Consider the following 20525-nt stretch of genomic DNA (forward strand, 5'->3'; position numbering starts at 1 on the left):
CTTTCCAAAGAGAAGTGTTTGGGAGGGTTTAGCAGCCTGGGTACAGGCCAGAAAAAATAACACTAATTGGATCGTAGTGACTGCCGTGTTTGGATTGGTGCACTGACCGAAGGCAGAAGCAGTCTGTGGCCGGGAGACAGCAGGAACCCATTCACTTGCTTTCACTTTTCCTCTGGGATCTCCCCCTGAGGAATGCAGCAACAAGCTGTAAGAAGCTTTGCTCAAGTCGTAACAGTGGATTTTGCTATTGTGGTAGGGGGATGGGGGAGAGAGAGAGAGAGAGAGATTTGTATCAGCCTAATCTAGAACTCGATGCTTCTCATTTAATTTCAGTAAAGGTCTGGAAAAAATTCTGCATTTTACAACTGACTGTTTGTATGTCTGCATTGGATTATTGACTGCTAGAAATTTAAACTTGTCATTTTTTTTTAAAAAATCCTCCTGCCTTCATATGGAGGACGAGACACTTAATCTGGAAACGTGAAGCCAACGCCACATGTGCCCAATTCAAGGCACTGCTCCTGTTCAGTTTAGAGAGTCAGATCCTTGCAGTTCATACAGTATTATTGCATTCAGTTTTGAGATCACTATTGGGTTGTCAGAGATAGAATGTGCAGCGCGATTCACTTCCCAGTTCTCTTGCCCTGAACCCTGCTGACTAGTTTCTTTAACCTAGGCAACAAACAATGGCACCAGATCAGTCATCTTCAACCCGAGACCTCGTACGACATCAAGATGCAGTGCTTCAATGAGGGTGGAGAGAGCGAATTCAGCAATGTCATGATCTGTGAGACCAAAGGTAGGAGGAGTTTTACAGATCTTCCAATCAACCCTATCAAACATTCTCAACTCTTACCTCTCTAGTACATAGAGCTCCTGTTACAATGCAAAGGTAGTGTGTTGTCATTTGTGTGACAGTCTGGCTCAGTTGGTAGCACTATCGTCGCTGAGTTAGATGGTTATGAGTTCAGGCATTACATTGGGACTTGGAACTCATATAGTCTAAACTGATATTCAAACGTTCATGCAAATTGGCTGCCTCTCTCATACAAACGAATAGTCCGTGCCCAGTAACTGTTATAAACCACTTTGAGACGTTTCATAGGCATTGAATCAAATACATTGGTTATTAGTATTTATTCTATAAATAGTCTTGAGAAAGCTGAGTTTCCACTTATTCTCTTTTCTTACTCTTATCAGCTCGAAGGCACTCGGGATCTTCTGAAGTGTGGAGAGATGGATTGAGCACCCAGTCCAATCTGGCAGAACCCCCGGGCAATGGTTATGGAGCCTCTCCCTCTAGCACACGCAGCAGCGACATGTTGTACTTGATTGTGGGGTCAGTGCTGGGGATCATGGTCCTCATCCTCATCATCTTTATCGCCATGTGCCTTTGGAAGAACCGCCAGCAGACCACTATGCAGAGTAAGTTGGAACACAAAATGCATACCGATGCACCACACCACTTTACAGGACATCTACAGCTGTGAAGCGCTTTGAGATGTCTCGACTATGTGATAAGGTGCAAATACCAAATGCAAGGATTATTATTGCACATGATTAGATGATTATTTGTGCGGATTAATAGTTTACATCAGCATCAAATCTAATGCTGGGTAGAAGCCCAGGTATTGAGGCCTCCCTTCCCCATGTTCAACCAATATTTTCTCTCACCCCCATTTCAGCTACCCTTTCACCTCCTCCCCTCCCCCCTCCCCATGTTCAGCTAAGCCATTCTTCCCCTCCCCCCATGTTCAGGATCACATATGAAGGATGACCAATTGGATGAGGTGTCAGAATATTTCATGACCTCAAATCATATTGGTATTAAGATGGAGACTTATCATTTAAAAGCATTTATACCTGCGATTATCATGATCTCACACAGTAAGAGTGAAGTTGAGATGTGAGAGGTATCAAAGATGTCCCGTGGCTGTAATCTGTTGCAGGAATGAAGCTCCAGAATGTCACTCTAAATCTGATGCCAGAAGCATCTTGTAGCATTGAATGATGCTGGAAAGTGCTCAGAGGAGCCATTCAACAACCATCAATAACTCTTACCTGCAATTCTCCTGAAGGAAGGTGCTGTTCTGGGTTGAATGGTTGAAGTTCACAGCCAAAAATAGGTTCAGATTCATCCTGAAATAATTTTTTTTTCAGAATACGATCCTCCTAACTACCACTACCAAGGCCAAGAAGTCAATGGCCAGATAATGGAATACACTACACTCCCAGGGACCAGTCGGATCAATGGTAGCATTCACGGCAGCTTTATTGGCAACGGAAACCTCAGCAATGGCTGCCCACATCTACACCATAAAGTATCAAATGGGATGAACGGATTAATGAATGGAGGGACAGGGCTGTACCCCAACCACACTAACTCTCTACCAAGGTCTCACATAGACTACGATCATTCTCATCACATCATGAATGTAAGTAAGAGTCTGAACGTTCTGATGGTATTTTGGCACGGCCTGCCATTGAACATTCAAATCATTCCTGCAGTTTTCAACATAAAGATGTGCGTCAAACAGGATTTACAAAATCTGCACAATGTATTTCTCCCTGGGGAAAAGATGGTGTGAGTGGGGTGGTGGGGGAGAGAGATAAATGGAAGTTGGATGGAGGAGGATGGAGTGGGGGAAGGGAGCAAGAACAAGAATAGGATGGAGGGGCCAGAGGGGAGAAGGCGAATGACATGACGTCTTAAGTCTTCTTAGTTCATTTGCCAGTTCTCGCTGTTTAGTCTGATTTAATAAATAAACAGCTTTTCTGAGGTCAAACGTTTACTTCGAGGCCACAGTACAATAAATGTTCTCATACATCTGGCTGTAGTTTGAACTGACTTCATCTTGTTAACAAACAAAAAGATGATATAAAATTTTAAATAAATTTACAGAACAGTTATTTTGCAGAATATAGGAGCACTTATTTAGACCTTGGGAGGAAAGTTTATTTTAAAGGCAGGATGGAGGGAGTACAGAAAGTAGTTCCAGCCTATTCTTCTCTCTTGTCCCGTCTGCATCACATGTGTACAGCAGTTAGGAACATCAATTAGGAATGCTATTCATATTTCACAAAGATAATAAACTTCTTCTTGCTACCAAATACATTATAATACCACTCCAATGATGCTCATTTTTTGTTATGTGTCGATGTTCTGTCATGTCAGCATTTTGCTTAGTGTCTCGAGCTGTGCCTGTTGATGCCCATTGCTGAACCCTGCCTGTGAATTTTGTATCGACAGGGAGGTGGGATCTACACTGCGCTTCCGCAGACGGAACAATCCGAGTGCATCAACTGCCGTAACTGCAGGAACAACAATAGGTCAGTGTGCAGTTGTGTGGCTCGTTCATAGGGGCTGCTCCTGTTTGAGTTATCTACGTTTACCGTGCTGCTCAATGGGAAAATATCCTTTAAGTAAGAGGACGATGTGGTCTGCCCTAATGACTCAAAAGGGATTTCCTACAGAGTTGTGGTTATGTTATATCTATTATTTGGGCTGACTTCACAGAAGCAGCAGTCTTGTCGTGCTGACGGTTGTACACAACCCTGCTCCGAGGTCCCAGAGCAAAACAAAGCCCCTCTGCCAAATATTTTCTCGTGGAGGTAACCCTGACGCTTTTAAATTATTTAAAATACTCGGCTCGGAACAGATTTGTAATTAATGCCAAATAATCTTGCAAAACACAAAATACTGCAGATACTGAAAAACTGAAAACAAAAACAGAAGCCACTGGGAACACTCAGCAGGTCAGGCAGCATCTATGGAGAAAGGAAAGTGTTTTTGTTTCCAAATGATCTTGCGTTTGCTCAACTGCAACCGAGAGCGTCCGCAAAAATGATCAGTTTTGTGCTGAAAATACAGCCCATTGAAGGATTACATTGTATATTTGTGTCCGATGCTGATGCAATTGGCTGAATTGGCAACTATGGCTTTGCCAGCGAGATTGATTCGGTTCTTTGGAGTTGGCAATGCAGAGACCCCAAATCCCAGTTAGATACCAAGAGAAACTCTATCCTTTGCTGGGTCTGTCCAGGCTGAAATTAAGAATCCGCAGTTACTCGCCAAATTTTTCCGAGATGTTGGAATGCCTGTCTGATTGTTTAGACAAAACTGACTTGCGCGGAACGTGGGTTAAATGATCTTGGCAATCGTTGACTTACATGACAGCTGATCAGCATCTGAATAAGAGATGCAGTTAGATCCAAATTGTCTCTAGTGATTCTTCCATTTGATATAGCGCCTTATAGCATCTCAGAGACGTCTCAAAGTGCTCCTGTACATCGCATCATTTGAGCACAATTGTGTAGGTTGTAGTCTACAAGTTAAATCCTGGTCTTCCCCTTTTAGCAGATGTTTCACCAAAACCAACGGCACGTTTCCGAGCAACAGTTTGCCATTAATGCATCGGGTTCCGTCCTGCCACCAGGACAGCATGGAGATGGTGTCCCTCAGTCACACCCTGGCTCCGATGTGTTCCGACTCCGTCCCTGAAGATACTAAAGAAGAAGATTGTGACCATCCAAACAAAAATACAGAGCAGTCTCTTTCACAACATTCCTGCTGCCAGGACCATGTGGACCATTTGTGCCTGGACAATACGGAAGGTAATAATAATCCTCGCATTTGATGTCGCGTCTCATCACGTCTTCGAGATGTCTCAAAAGCGCTTCACAGAATACATTGTAAAGTGAATTGACTGTGTATTTTGTGGATGATAATCATTAATGCTCTTTGGTTCACTTTCTTTACCACAATGAATTTATTTACATGATTTATTTTTGTTTAAACCCAAATTGTACATTTTTCTAGCTTCATTCTTCAATCAGGGTATCACCGAAACATGAATTCCCCATCAGTCTTGAACAGTTTGGTTAAATGTCAAAAGGGTCACATCCTCCCCACAACTGATCTCACATGATGTGCTTGTTAATAGACATGATCAATGCCAGTAATGCCTGTACTCAAACGTCATTCCTCGAACTCAGAAGAATGAATTGTTTGAGGTCTTTAAAATAATGAAGAAAATTGACAAGTTAGATAGGCAACTCTTCCCTCTGGTAGAAAGGAGACATAATCATAAAATTAGAGCTAAACAAGTTAGAAATGGTGAGAAATAAAATAACACACAAATGGGTGTGATTCTTTTGGGGGTGGGGGGGTCAACAACAAATTACATTTCTATAGCGCTCTTCACGCAGGGTAGGGTCTCGGACTTCCGCGTGGTAAACTTGTTCTTCAGATAATTCTCAAATAAGAGTTGTTTGTGGGAGGTTAATGGAAGGTACAAGTAAAATACAGGAAATTGGAATTAGGGTAAATTGCCTCATTGGAGGAGCAAACACTAATACAATGGGTCGGTCGAATTAGCTTCCTACTGTGTTGGTAATTTGTATGGTTCTTAATCTTACCTTCTAATTGTTATAATCTTGACTTCAATAGTCACTTGTCTAAACTCTCTGCACAGAAACGTTTCTTCTAATTTCCCACTTAACTCTCCTAATCCTGAGCCCCGTTGGTGCCAATTCATCCACCACCGGGAATAACAGGGAAAAATGGCCACTTATCCGAAGTTCCAGAACACCTCATTACCCAGCATGAGTGAACCGATTCATCAAGAGGATAAATGCTGTTTCCAAGTAATAGTTGTCAATGGTAACATAGATCTATTTTCGAAATGCTCATCTTTTGTTAAATCTTCTGTTTCCTCGCAGGTAAAGAATATCCTGAATTGGAGACTGAGAACCAGGCGCTGAGCTGTGTTCCTTCCTCTCTCGTTGCTGCTCCAATAGACTGTTATAGTGTAACAGCTGAGAGTCCAACACAACCCACTGAGGACAACCCTTCTAATAATCCATCACACGCAGAACTACAGGAAGCCTAAAGAGTCGATTCCTGTTTATCTGAAGCCAGTAATTGTCGCTGAGAGGACCAAGGAGGGAAATCAGAAATCGATACTATTTATTTTTCTGTAGTACTAAAATATTATTCCATATGAATGTATCTGGTTTAAAGATTTCGTTGCTTTTTAATTATTTATGCCTTCAGATGAGAAATTCCTTCTCTGCAGAACTTGAAGTTTTAGCCTTGTTTTGTATAAAGTCTTGTAATAATATAAAAAGAGGAAGCTATAGAAAGTGTTAATAATGAACCACGACAATTGTGGTGGAATGGAATGAGGAGCACTTCAAATAATGGACTTTATGAGACTTGATACACCGCATGAAAGCACAGAACCTAATGCCAAGGTTGACTCGAACAGTAGATAATGGAAGTGGAGGATGGAGTCATAACTAACATGATGTGTGACACATCAACACAGTTATTAAACACTAAACATGGTATTGATGCCTTTGGTAGTAAGACTGAGCTAAGGAGCTGATGAACTGTCTTGTTCAATGCAGCCCTGCACTCTAGCAAGTGGCTGACTCGATTCACATTGATCATTGCAGTTCAGGTTTCTGTCCCACCACCTCATTCACCTCTATTGTAGGGCATATCTTCCCACCCCCAACCCGTCACATTATTCTGTGGAGTTGCTAGGGGTTGTGTATGGATACTTGGCTTTTTGATCCCTCCACAAACAATGGCACTCTGAGCATTTGGCGGTTCAGTTAAAGCAAGCACATGTGGCTGATGGATTTTTTTTCTTTAACAAACGTGAGCACGGTACTGTATTTCCACACGATGCTTTACCTTGTGCCTGTTAGCAGCAGCTCAAGAAACTAGGGCAAAAGGCAATTCCCCCAGCACATAAGTATGTGGCTCATTGGAACAGTAATGTTCACTGTCACTCGTGCTAAATGTGCAGCCTGGATGTTATCCATCTAAACCTGAGAATCCTTTTTTGCGCATATAATCTGGCTAATGGGTTGACGAAACCAAGCAGCTCGATTTTGTTTCCAAGTGGATAAGTCTTTGAGGTCCAAGTCAGTGGAGTTGAGGAGCTGACCACCCACAGCCCCACGTCTTGTCTTAATTCACGGACAAATGAGGCAAGCTGCTGTTCCATGTGCAACAGCTAAACAAGTCAATGTTGCGGTAATGCTTCATGTAATAGGACTGAGGACAGCTACGTAAGAGGTGCGGTGTCGCTGCACGTTTTGGATGCGGTTACAGTTGCTATTAATGTCATAACATGTTTGAGAGAGGCAAAAATGTGGCTTCATTACACTACGCAAAAATTGTTTGAACACTTCAGCCATATTAATATATTGCAGGTTGGGTCGTCTGGATTTGTGGAGCCGGTGTCGTTGTGGTAAATTATATTTTTGTGGATTGAATGCATTGCATCGGCTTCAGATACCTTGAGTCACAGACTGTGTGCCTTTCGAGCGTATTCTGATCAATGCATAGAGCCGTAAAATGGCTCGCAGCACACACTGCCGTTTTTGTGACTGGTTTTGATTCATCAGTAAGTTTTCACTGTTGGTTATGCTGGAGAAAAGGGGCAACTTTCCATCCCCGTCCCCCCAGGCGGGGCTAACTCATTGCGAAATGCTTCTTTGCCGTCCCGAAGAGGTTGTGAAACTCGCTTATTGAGGGCGTTTCGAGTTGACATCAAGACTTGACGATTCCAACTTGTAACCCTCTGTCCAGGTGCAATATTTCAGCTACGTTTAGTCGGATCATTTGTAAAGTTAAAATCGTAAAACTTCCGAAACCCTGTCTCAAAAGTAACCCATCTTGAGAGAGGATCACTGTGACCGTGGGGCATCGGACCTTCTTAATCTGTTTTGAAAGCAACTCCTCAAATAGATTTTGGATAATCACAAACCAGTTTGCACTGAACTGCTCACATTTCATAAATGACAGTAAGAACTCAGTCAATTTCAGCTCTTCAAAATCCGACCGTTGTAAATTCCCTTTTGAAAAGGAAGTAAAAATTAACCATTTCTGTTTTTAACGAAAAACAGAAATATTATGGCCTTTTTCCCCCATGTGTGATACTTGGGGTAATATTCAACACTACACAGCACACACTAATCTCCAAAAGCCATAACTGGGTCGTGTTTGGAAACCATTTATACGACTTTAAAGGTGCAATTGGCAAATGTATTCAGTTTTTCACTTGAAACCTACATCCAACTGTTGAAAAGGGTCCTGAGAGATGGACACCAAATCCTGTTACTCCAGTATTGGTTAGAGAGCTTCAAGTAGTTGCTCCAGCTGTGAATCTTCATGTACCACCAATGTGTATCGTCTCATTTCAATCCTTTTGTCAGTAATGGCTCGTTCACAAGAATTTCAAACTGCCTNAAAAAAGAATTTCTATATTTTGGTGTTTTTTTTTAATGACCTGTCGTCGCTCTATATGGAAATGCAAAGTAGCATTGCCTTTCAAAAATGCATGTTTTTGTACTATATAGAAAATATGCTATATTTTCATAAAAGGTTGTAATATTCTTGTTGAAATTGTACATACTTTTAATATGGTAGGTCCGCGAGATGCTATGTGTTTGTAAGATAATGTTAATATTAAAGTTGATGCTGCTGCCTGCAGCAGTGATCGGTACTGCCTCGGTGCCACGCAGCACTCTGAACTTCTCATTCTGTATTTATTGTGTCCGCTTGTCTCTCTCGCTCTCCGGCCCCGCCAGCGCTTCAACAGCAACAACAACTTGGGTTTATATAGTGCCCTCCACGCCGGACGGCATCTCAGAGCACTTAAAGATACCCCCAACGTCCCTGCGACTGCCTCCCACTCCCCTTCAGGTCATTTTGTTTGGGTTATACTTACTATTTGGTATAATTGCATGTACCCTAGAATTAATGTAATTCCTCACCGAGCAAGAGTTTCAAGTGAACATTATTAGGAGGAAACCCATGAAGACTGAAATCTGAAACAATCCACGTAGCTGCTCCTGTTACTGTGACTGATTCCAGATGTATTTCCATTCCATGTCCAGGATTATCACTCTACAGTATTTAATAGCGCAGCAATTGTGTTGTCTTCTTACTCGTCAATAACAACGTCGCTTGTGATTTCCAATTAATTTTATTCTGTGAAACACTTGAGAGATGTCTATTTGAAGTGAAATCATCTGATGATCACACTGACTCACATTCACACTGACTCGCACTCATTGACGCACTTAAAACACTCACACGCTCAAATATTCCCTCGCAAAATGCAGTACAGATTAAATTACATTTGTTCAGGGCCTTTCACGTCGGGAGGATGTCCCAACAGAATATTTACTCGTTCGTTCGTTCGTTCGCTTGCTCTTCAGAAAATGTTTCGGGAAGTCTGCAAACTCGATTCGGAGCACCAACACGGACGTTAGGGACTGTCCTATCATTAATGTGTGTGCGGGGTGGGGGGCGGGGGGTGGGGGGGCAACGCCAACACTTCAGTGCCATCCTCACTGTTCTTGTGGAGAGAAGATTGCAGGGGAAGAGGCAAGAGAAAGGAACAGAAATGAACACGAGCAGTCATCTGTTAAATAGAGCTGCTTTTAGCGGCGCAGCTCATTGGCCTGAGAATGCTTTGAGTTCGCATTCCCTGTTAACAATGAGCGGCATTGTGATCGGATGTGGGCCCCGTTCCTGGCTTGTCCCCGTTTGCTAAGGAATTCTAGGTTGCTGTCAACTGCTGTTAACATCTCGTGCTATGTGATAAAACGCAGTTATTAGTTAATAAGCGGATCATTGTGAACAAACAAGCTCTTCGCTGGAGACTGAGCCGCTATTATTCTCCATTCTGGGCTTTGATTTGAGATCCTCACTGTGATAATATGCTTTTAAATGGTTTTCATTGCCCAGCTGCAAATCCTTTTCTATGTCGCCGAACATGCTATAAACTCCACGGAGGCAGTTCCGGGCGTAAAATCAAACCGACTTGAATGTTTTCGGTAAAGAAAATAAAGGAATCCCTCGCGTACAGGACCGACTCGGGTAAAAACTGGAAAGAAGTGTACGTGCTTTAAGCGCACAATGTTTCAGGCAAATTTTACTCAATGTCCTTTTCTTTTTCTCTCTCCTCCTTTTGAAAGCAAAGCTTGTCCTCCGGCTCCTCTCCTGAGTGACCTCCCTCACGTCTAAGGATCAAGAACGAGCTCCCGATTCCCATCTTCAACTGGAATCGGCACACGCACATATACACACACACACCACACATACACCACACCAACACATGTACACCACACATACACACACACCACACATATACACACCATACAAACACACACACGTACACCACACATACACACACCACTCACGTACACCTTCCAACAGCTCAGTCACAACAACAACTTGTATATATAGATATCTGGAGGTGCCGCTGTCTATTGGTTGTCCGTTGAAGGGCTGCAAAGGGGAGAGGACATGAGGGGCTGATCTGGGATGTACAGGTAGATCAGAAGAGGAGAGCAGCTTCACATTGTTGGTGTTGAGTATCTTCCCAAACGTATATCCACCACTAACCTCCCAGAGCTTCCTTTCTGTCTGTAAATTCGTGTTGCTCTTTCATTCGTTTTTCAAAAAAGATTAAATAATAATAGGGAATGAGGGCCTTGATGTCTCTCTGGTTTTATTATACTGACTTTATTATTCAATTTTTTTTTGAATGAAAGAACCACAAGAATTTACAGACAGAAAGGAAGCACAATTCCCTCTCTCCCACCACGTGTCACTGAGCCTCCTGTACAGGCGCTGGCATTACAGGGACAAAAAAATACACTTCAAAAATAAATCATAATAATTATGCATTTGATACAGCGCCTCATCACGTCGTTGAGACGTCTCAAAGCGCTTCACGGAATATACCGTAAAGTGAATTGACTGTGTATTTTGTGGGCGACAGAATGGCAACGGGCAATTTCAGGACAGGTGTCAGAGTTTTTGTTTCTTTACTCAGAGGATAATTAACGAACGGAAGAGGTGGTCGGGAGAGGTGGTGGAGGGCTTGGACGCCGGGACTCAGAAAATACCTGGACGCTGTGGCCGTGCGGTGCTCTTGGAGGGAAGAAATCAGAGAGGCAAAGAGGGCTTTCTTCTTCCTCCGAAAAAAAAGTGCTGTGATCTTGTGGAAACACTGTCGAGCGACAGATTCACCAGCGTGCGCAGAACGTACAGTCAGCCGCTCGCCTCACAGTGGCAGCAACTATCGCAGGTCGATGAGAGTGCTGTGATTTAAGTTGTGCTTTGCGCTCACCGTTTCAATGGGCTTCTCAAGAAACCTGAGCGCGTCTGTAGGATTCCGGTTACTATTGGAACAACAGTACCCTCTGGTGTTTAAGTACCCGAAGAGCGGTCCCTATAATGCCGGGCGTCTAAAATGAGCTGCAAAAGCACTTTATTTGCAGTAACAGGCTATCGGCGAAAGAACCTCCAGCAGAAATGATTTCTCGTCAAGAGTTAAAACGATTAAAAAAAAATAAATCCTCGCGATCGGTCTGGCACCTTTCACGTCAGGAGGACGTCTCAGGGTTCTCCGTAAATTTTGAATGAAACCGAATGGTTTCGATACAGAATGAATGCACTGTAACACCCAAACAATCAGAAAGTAAAAATAGTGAGAATTATCGGAGATCGGAGGAATCCGTTCAGGGCTTTATTCTGGCGATGGAGTGATAGTGTAACTTGTGGAAGCGGAGATCTGTGAGGCTGTTCAGGAATGATATTTCAGCGCTTATATCGACAGTAAGTGGTCAAAAGTGTTCTCCGAGTCCCTGCCTTTGTCCCGCAGTTCTTTTCAGAAAATTCTTCTTTTCAGAATTGCTACGTGGCGTTTCCTAATTTAGGATCGTTTTGCGTTTCATTCCTGAAAACTCGGCCGATTTATAGCCCAGAGAGGGATTTTCCAGGTGTGGAAAGAGCTGCCTGAAGCAAACAAGGGAGGGGGAGCGGAGGCTGGTCAACCCCAGTGACTGTGTCGGGCTGACGCGCTACGTAGGGCACATTAGCATTACACTGTGCGACTGGATGTAATAATAACAATCCTTACCATTGATACAGCGCCTTATCACGTCTTCAAGACGTCTCGAAGCGCTTCACAGGATATACTGCAAAACAGTGACTGCGTATCATGCATCAAGTTACATCGTTCAATGTTTATTTTGTTCATCTGCGCTAATAAGTGTTACCATAAACAATTCAATCATTGACAATCATGCATCCAAATACTTTAGAATAGATATTGAATATAGATATTTCCCATAATCAACAGTAATCGGTCTCGTTATAAACCGTATCCTTCACAAATTATCCCTCTCTCACCTTCCGACCTCTCTTTGTTGGAACCGACCTTGAGTTTCTCCATTTGTGGAGTCCTGTAGCTCAGTGGTTAGAACACTCGCTTTGCAAGTGAGAGACCCGAGTTCAATTCCAGGCAGAGGGCGAAACCTTGGGCAAGTTTCCTTACTCCACACAGAGCCTAATAATAATCCCTCCAAAACCCAAAACAATAATAAATTGGTCATTTTCAATCCACGACTATTTGTGGGACATTGCTGTGCGCAATTGGCTGCCGCGTTCGCCCACAAATATACAGTCAATTCACTTTACAGTATATTCTGTGAAGCGCTTTGGGACGTCCTCCCGACGTGAAAAACGCTATATCAAATGCGAGGATTATTATTAGTATTATTTAATCAATACGAGTGCAGTTGCTCCACACATTCGCACATTCTACCTTCCAAAATACCCACCCAAGTGTCTTCTAATTAGAGCGTCAAGCTATGACTTATCTCCCTACAAAAGACAGGTTTTAATCCTGTGAGTGACGACACAGGCCATCGATCATGTGTGAGTGATCCGGGCTGGTTCCTGCTTTCATCGCTTCCCTTCTTCTGAAGTTGGGATCGGAACGATATCCGTCAATTTTCGGTCTTTGATTGAGTCGTGAACCTGACCTAAAGCAGCGGAGCCAACGGAGAGAACTTTTGACAAGCTTCTGCTTCCAGTTTTCAGTCGGAAGTCTTACGTTTTAAGTTTTAAATTTTACGTTTTAAGTGTGAACGTAAATGCAAAATAATAATAATAACAATAATCTGGTCACTCACTCCACGACTTGTTTGTGGGACACGGCAATCGGCCGCCGTGTTTCACCCACAAAATATACAGTCAATTCAGTTCACAGTCTATTCTGTGGAGCGCTTTGAGACGTCTCGAAGATATAATGAGGCGTCAATCAAATGCGAGGATTATTATTATCATTATTAATATTATTTTCTGATCTCCCACCATAGCTGAAATGTTAAGGTAACGGTGCGATGAATCTGATCTGAGAGGCTGCGGAGATTTTTTTTTTTTTTGCTAATGGCGTTTTCCTTTGAGGAATGTCTTCAATCCGCTTCTTTCCTTCGGATGTTCCGGCTCTCTCTTGACGAAGGCATTGTTTCCGCGCTTCAGTCTCAGCAGGTCTCGCAGGTGTATCACATAGCATTGCGTGAGCTTCACCAACAGAAGAAACTGCTGCTTCGTATCAAAAAACTGGAAACAATTAAAACAGTTTTAAACGTAAAGCAAACCGTACGCTCACGAGGAATGCGCGTTCGCGATATTAATTGATTGATTCATTATCTTCTAAATTGCCGCACGGCTTCAGAACCGGGAGCTGGGCTCTGAACGTGAGGTAAAGCGGGGTGTCTTTGGGGCTGAACTCTTTCCGAGGTGACGTTCCTGGCAATTGGAAAACCCCCAACGTCGCTTCCCGAGCCAGGCGGGTCTGCAGGTCTCGAAGGAACGAGAAACACTTATCTGACGGACACTTCGAGAAAGCCGCAAAGACACTCGAGAGGCCCCAAATTCCTGAGAACGGTTTCGCGACAAGACTGGATCGAAGAATTTTCCGATAAGACGCACAATCACAAATGTTAAGCTATAATGGTCTTAACACTAACCCTCGGGAGGATTTCAGGCCTCACCCTCTTGTCCAGTCAGGGTGCTATTCGGAGGTTGGTGTTGAGGGAAATTAAGAGGATGATTCTCCATCTCACCCGCCCGCACCTGATGTGGGACTTGACTATCCTCATCGTGAGGAGCGTCCAAAGGATTCACCTCATAGCACAGATTTCAAAATAAACGCTAATGAGCCATAAAACGTAGAACCTGGATACCTCTCGCTGGAACGAGTCCAAGATGCCGGCTTGCTGTGGGATCTCACCAGGAGTACCTCCATCCGGTTTAATCTTCAGATGAAAGGTCACAGCTTGGGCCTGGATTTCCTACAATAATATTAATAAATAATAACGATAAATAAATGCTAATAATGATAATAACAATACTACTACTACTAATAATAATAAATCACAAAACCCTTCAGTTGATAAAGCATCTGTATTGTCAAACATCTCAAAACACTTTACAGATAATTACTGTTAGCACAGGGATGTTTGCAGACTAACACAACCAACCAATTTGCAGCCATGACTGATTTACTTGGCCTTTTTTGGAACGAATAATAAAAGCATCAAATAACGAGCAAATAGTGAATGCATATGAAGGTAAAAATCACTGACAAGACTTTGGGGTGTCCAACCTGGACACAATACTCTCTAAGCCCAGTCTGGCTCCCCAATCCACCAAATCGGTTCACACTGATAACTCCACTTGAGCACCAAGAAAAGCAACGGAAACAACTATGACGTTAATTTGTTAGTGGGCGGCTCATGGGCCGTATGGCCTCCTTCCGCGCTGTAAGATTCTTTGACTCTTCACACGAGGCACAGTCCGCAAGGACTTCAAGAGCAAAGAACGACAGGTGACCTTATTTATCATTTACCTTCGAGATTCGAGTGCATTCGTTCAGAGTCTGCAAGCAGTCGTTAAACCGGGGAAGTTTCTCTTCAATTTCTCGTGCAATTCTCTAAATGAAACAAAAGTGGTGAGAAAGATTTCTCTCCTGATTGGGCCTTAAAGTATTCAGGGCCCAACTTGTGATAGTCATTGCGCTCACAGCCAAACCTGTGAAGTGTTTCGAAGCGTTTCGTTGATAGGGTAAAGTGTGTACGAAACCTGTCCTGTTCGCCTCGCGCTGCACTCAAACATTCACAGCGGTGTTTATGTGTTTGGAGAGGTCCAATCGCTGTGGTCTGGGATAGTTGCCAAAGGGAGTGGAGTGGAGAGGAACAATACTGATGCTCAGTGCTGGAGGGCAGAGCTATACGAGCAACAACTAAATAAGACGCAGCCTAATTATCCTCAACAGAGGAGATCTTGTACAACAACAGCAAATGACACTTTCACTGCGCCTTTCAGGTCTGGAGGACGTCCCTAAGGCGTTGGACAGTCAGGGATTTGGACCCGAGCGGGGGATTGGGATCAAGAGGGGCGAAACGCGGCGGCCGATTGCGCACAGCAGCGTCCCCCACAAACAGCCGTGGATTGAGTGACCGATTTGTTATTATTATTATTTTTGTAGGTATATCTGAGTTGCCACAGAAACCATCTGCACCTTCTGGTGACCGAGGCTCTTCACAATCAGGAAGTCGCTGTCGCAGTCCATGGAATGAATCCACTCCTGAAACTGGTAGGTGCTGGTGACCCAACTGCGCAGCGGACGGTAGCCCATCCGATAGCTTTCCAAATAATCCGAGAAGGTCTTCAACAGCTGGAGCCTGAAATCGAATCAAAGTAAAAGGCAGCACGCTGGAGAGGCCGGCAAAACTGAAGCGAGGACGGAAGTCGCTGCCAGCGCTCAGCAGGTCAGGCAGCGTCTGCGGAGAGAGGGAGAGAGAGAGAGAGAGAGAGAGAGAGAGAGAAAGAGAGGAAAAATGGGCTCGCGTTTTTCCGGGTCGATGACCTGTCGTCAGAACCGGTTGACTCACGTCCTGAAACGTTCACTCGCTTTCCTCTCTCTCTCTTCCCCTCCCTCCTTTCTCTCTCTCTCTCTCTCTCTCTCTCTCCGTAGATGCTGCCTGACCTGCTGAGTGTTCCCAGCGGCTTCTGTTTTTATTTCAAGCTCTCCGAGACACCGTCCAGCTTGAAGGGCGCTTATATAAATGCGAGCTGCTATTGTTGTTGTTTCCATCTTTCCCCTTATTTCCCTGTGTTATTTACGTCGCCCCCTCTCTCAATGACTCCTCACCTTTCTTCCACGTAGGTCCTCATGGGCTGAAGTCTGTTTCTTAGCAGTTGAATCTTCTGGGCGTGTCTCCCGGCCGTAGGTTCTTTCTCCATCGTTGTGTCTTTCTGTACCGCAGCATCCCCCTCGCTCGCTGGCGAATGGGGGGCGCTCTTGGTGTCAGGCACGAGCTCACGCGTTTGAGTCACTTTGACTGGCAGGTCCTCGCCCCCAAGTCGTAGCAGCACATTATCCACTTGGTTCAGATCCCTCCATAGCGTCTGTAACATACCAGGCGTACGTAAGTGAGAAGCTTTACTCTCTATTTCCCAACACATCGGAAAAAAGAAGTCCTCAAACCCAAATATCTTCATTCTGATGGTTGGTCGGTGAATGTCTTGGCTAAATCAGTCCAATCTTTCACCCGCAAATTACACAGTCCATCGGTTTGACGGTATATCCTGTGCAGCGCTGTGAGACGTCGCAACAAAGTGATGGGGCGCTCTATCAAATGCAACAATTATTATTGTTGAGAACTGTCTAAAATCACTTCAAATCAAAGAGAATCGATGAACGACATTTACTGACCCGGATGCTTAGGATGTGTCCAGACAATAATAACATAATAATAATAATAATAACCTTTGCATTTGATATAGCGCTTTTTCACGTTTTCGAGACGTCTCAAAGCGCTTCACAGCGTATACTGTAAAGTGAATTGACTGAATATTTTGTGGGCGAAATACGATGGCAGAATACCAGGGAAAAAGGTTATCCCAATCACAGCGTTCCCCTCAGAGAGAGTACATGAGCCGACAACTTACGTCGCATTTCTTCCTACACAAGTCAACATTCTGCTGATGAAAATCATCCATACACAGGTCAGCCTCCAGCAGCCTCACCCTCTGGGCAGCTGATAAAACATTGTGGACAGTAGCTGGTGCTGTGGACACGGCAAGAGAACATCTGCAGTGAAGGTGGAAGATTGTTAGAATCAACTCCAAATAAATAATCATAATTGTAATGATCATTTCACTTGATACAGCGCCTTATTCAGGTCTTCTGGACGTCTCAAAGCGCTTGATAGAATTTACCGTGAAGGGAATCGACTGTGTATTTTATGGGCGGAACGTGGCAGCCGATTGCACACAGCGGCGTCACCCGCAAACAGTCGTGGATTGATGAAATTTAGACCAGAAGAAAAATTCACACGAACACACACACACACACACATATATATATATATATATATAAAATCTTGGATCGATTTTCTCTATACACTTCAGTGAGAAACTAATAAACTAAAAGACTCTGCAAATATTTCTCCAGCAACAAATGTTTTCTTTCGATTTTATTTTTTTTCCCTCTTGCTTTGTAGAAAATAAGTCAGAATGAACAGCCAACGACAAAAGGTGAGGTTTACGCACACTGGGAGTGGGAAGGCTTAGGAGTTACGTACAATGGATGAGGCGTATAACCACCTTCGGTGCGAAACTGAGCGCAGGAATGTGCACTTCAGCCAACGAACGCTTCACACAAATAGTCGCCTCCTCGCATTCTCATCAACTAACTCACACACAGGGAGGAACCTGTCAGCTGCACCTGTTAAAAGCCTAATTGCAAAATGCAGGCCAGGCTTTTGTAAAGGTACCTTTTCTACATTTCTTCCCAAAATACACCATTGAGGCAAACCCCACCCTCACCGCATCACTTTCTGACGTGCACGAGCCGCGCCCGCAGACGGTCAAACAGCCGCAAACCGGGGCAATTGATCTAATTTCCTCCCCGAGAGTGACGCCTTCAAAACACGGGTGAAATTGTGATCGGGGACGTGGTGATCAGCCCCGTTCCGAAATAATAATAATAATAATAATAATAAAATAATAATAATCCTTGCATTCGATATAGCGCCTCATCACATCCTCAATGCGCGTAAAGTTTTTTTATGTACAGGTTCGGTACTTACTCTTCTTCCGCCTTCACGAGGCAGTTGTCACCGTAGCTCCTTCCTAATCCTAAACTGCGCTTCTGCGTGAAAAAACACACGGGGGTCTTACTAAAACACAAGCAATTTCTCCTCGACTCAACCCGCCGCCGCCGCCGACAACTTGCATTTACACCGCGCCCTTCACGCGGGGTAGCGTCCCAGAGCGCCCGTGAGCGGCGGAGCGCGCGGCCGAAGGCGGGGAAGGAAGGGACAAGGCAGAGGGATAGAGGAAGAGTGTTCCAGAGTTTCGGGGTGAAAGTGGCTTGAAAGTGCGGCCACAGATGGTGGAACGGACGGGCACGAGGCTGACCCTGAAGCCGACCTTAAGCTGCACGACGGAACCACAGGTGACGGTACCTGTGGTCTCAGCCTTTCAACACTATTGGTCTTACGATTTAAGACGGCGTCAGATTTTTAAAACAAATTCTTAAACCCCAGTTTTAATTCGGGAGCCAGTGTCACGTGGTGCGTTTCGCCCACAGGATACACAATATATCCCGTGAAGTGCTTTAACGATCCTTGTATTTGATGCAGCATCTCAACGACCTGATAAGGCGCTAAATCAAAATGCCAGGATTATCATTAAAACGAGTGTGAAAAAAGACGGCCCCCGCGTTCTTGCAGAATTTAAGAATATTCCAAAATTCTCACAGTAACTGGAACAACATAAATGTAACTTTGAGATGGCAAAAATTACGACATTTAGACGACCCAATGTATTTCATAAGTTGTTAGAGTATTTTGCATTGCCCCAGCTCGTCTAATCGTTGCTTATAGCTCCAGTAATAATAATAATAATAATAATACTGTCAGTCTGCTTTACATTACAAAGTAATATTCTTTCAGATAAGTCATAAAACATTGGATGCTGAGCAGGAGAAAGTGGGGGGAAAAGAGGGACTGAATAGATGCAGTTGAAGAAGTAGGTTTTAAGACAGGACTTTAAACAATTCTCAGAATTTAACTCGCGTTACACGTCATTCAGAGAGCGATGTGAAGCTGCGAGTCGCGTCCGACCGAGCTACAGCAGAAAAATAGCTTTAAAAACGCAACGCTTCCAACTTACTCTGGCTGAAAGACGCACGTTAATGTTCGATGGCAACCGGCTGACTTCTTAACGGTTAACAAATAAAGTGACTTTACCTTCTGCAGCGCCCCTGCCTTGTCGAGCCAGTGGAAGAAAGGGAAGCTCTCGAGAACATCGAAGTAGGTTAGGAGGCTGATGACTGACAACAGACTGACAGTGAAGGCAGGCATACAGAAATCAGCTAAGCCGACTAAGACATTTTGTTGGGCGGCAATAGGAACCAACTGCTCCGCGGTGAGTAGATTGGAAGCATTCATCGTCACCTGAAACTACTTGCACCACAGACTGATGGGTTAACACTAAGAAGCCAATCAGTCAAACCTCAACTCTATCTCCTTTGTGGTTTATCTTCAAACGGTCATCGTAATTTTTGCTTGTACCCACATTCTTTTTTATCTTTCTTTCTTGGTCAAAGTCTGCATCTCACTCTATCCATCGTTAGCTCTCACTGATTTCCGCAGACGAACTCATTCTCTCTTCCTCCGCCTCTCCCGGCCTCGATCATTCCGTCTCGGTGTCTTCCCTCTCCCCCTCTTGAGCCGCTCTGTCCTTTTTTTCTCCAAACTGCATTGATTTTTCTGGCGCAGCGACGTTTAAGTTCCTGTCCTGTCGGTTTCCTGTTGAGATCGTGCCCACATTCCGACCTCGTGAATTCAGAGATCATCTCTCTGGCATGAAGTGGCTGAGCCGGTCGGGCAGGTTTTCTTTTTTTTCCGAAGCGCGGAACACGAGCCTTCACAGGATTAGCTCCAGTCCATCTCTTCCCTCCAGAATACCCGCCCTGCTCAGCGCAAAGATTTAAGTTATTTTAAAACGAGTCATGTTCTGACCTCAACCCACTCTCACCTGACAAGCTGCTCCGGTCATTAATTACCCTCTGGGAAATTTCCCTCTGCAGCTCTTAAGTAAATCTTGTTCCGAAGAAGCTTTGTTCTGGGTTTACTTTTTCAATCCCATTTAGAGGTTCACACACCTCTGTCAGGTCCCCCCGCAAGAGGACTTCTCTCAAGACCCAAAAGCCCCAGTTTGTTGTTAGCTCATTCCCCTTAACACTGGGGATCAAACCTCGTGGCCCTCGTCTGCGCCGTCTGTTTTGCCCGGGAAGCCCCCGTATAATAATAATAATAATAATACTCCTTGGATTTGATACAGTCTTCGAGACGTCTCAAAGCGCTTCACAGGATACACCGTGAAGTGAATTGACTGTATGTTCTGTGGGTGCAATGTGTTGTACCGGTCAGCACTCTGTGTAATGCTCTGCGCGTGGAGCAATGATAAGATTACTGTGCAGTGTGGTTCTGGGTTTACTTTTTCAATCCCATTTAGAGGGAACATCGCAACCGGAGATCAACGCTCAACTCATTTAGCAATAAGACTCGACATCGTTTTTGACGTGTTTGTTGCCTCACACTGTTTGACGTGGTCGGGGCGATGCCTT

General features: G+C 44.2%; 2 protein-coding genes across 5 annotated transcripts in view; one reads left to right on the forward strand and one right to left on the reverse strand.

Moving 5' to 3' along the window:
- The window catches only part of cdon (cell adhesion associated, oncogene regulated), a 68013-nt gene extending 59456 nt beyond the window's left edge, over positions 1–8557 (forward strand). For 3 of the 4 annotated variants that reach the window (XM_042343851.1, XM_042343850.1, XM_042343853.1), the window contains 6 exons: positions 677–799; positions 1201–1425; positions 2161–2435; positions 3251–3330; positions 4358–4614; positions 5722–8557. In XM_042343851.1, the coding sequence (XP_042199785.1) occupies positions 677–799; positions 1201–1425; positions 2161–2435; positions 3251–3330; positions 4358–4614; positions 5722–5891 (1130 nt within the window). In that variant the 3' untranslated portion in view covers positions 5892–8557. The remainder of the gene's footprint in view (positions 1–676; positions 800–1200; positions 1426–2160; positions 2436–3250; positions 3331–4357; positions 4615–5721) is intronic. The other variant, XM_042343852.1, reaches the window with a different exon arrangement.
- A 4589-nt stretch (positions 8558–13146) lies between these two features.
- On the reverse strand, positions 13147–19715 carry LOC103180288. Its single transcript, XM_007896051.2, has 8 exons — positions 19144–19715; positions 17980–18041; positions 16838–16979; positions 16038–16294; positions 15405–15567; positions 14733–14816; positions 14068–14175; positions 13147–13441 (listed from the first exon to the last, which is right to left on the reverse strand). Exons 1-8 carry the CDS (start codon positions 19342–19344, stop codon positions 13265–13267), a joined length of 1194 nt encoding a protein of 397 aa, XP_007894242.2. The 5' UTR covers positions 19345–19715; the 3' UTR covers positions 13147–13264.
- Positions 19716–20525: the final 810 nt, after the last annotated feature.

Source organism: Callorhinchus milii, unplaced genomic scaffold, assembly GCF_018977255.1.
Source record: "Callorhinchus milii isolate IMCB2004 unplaced genomic scaffold, IMCB_Cmil_1.0 Scaffold25, whole genome shotgun sequence".
Lineage (NCBI taxonomy): Eukaryota > Metazoa > Chordata > Chondrichthyes > Chimaeriformes > Callorhinchidae > Callorhinchus > Callorhinchus milii.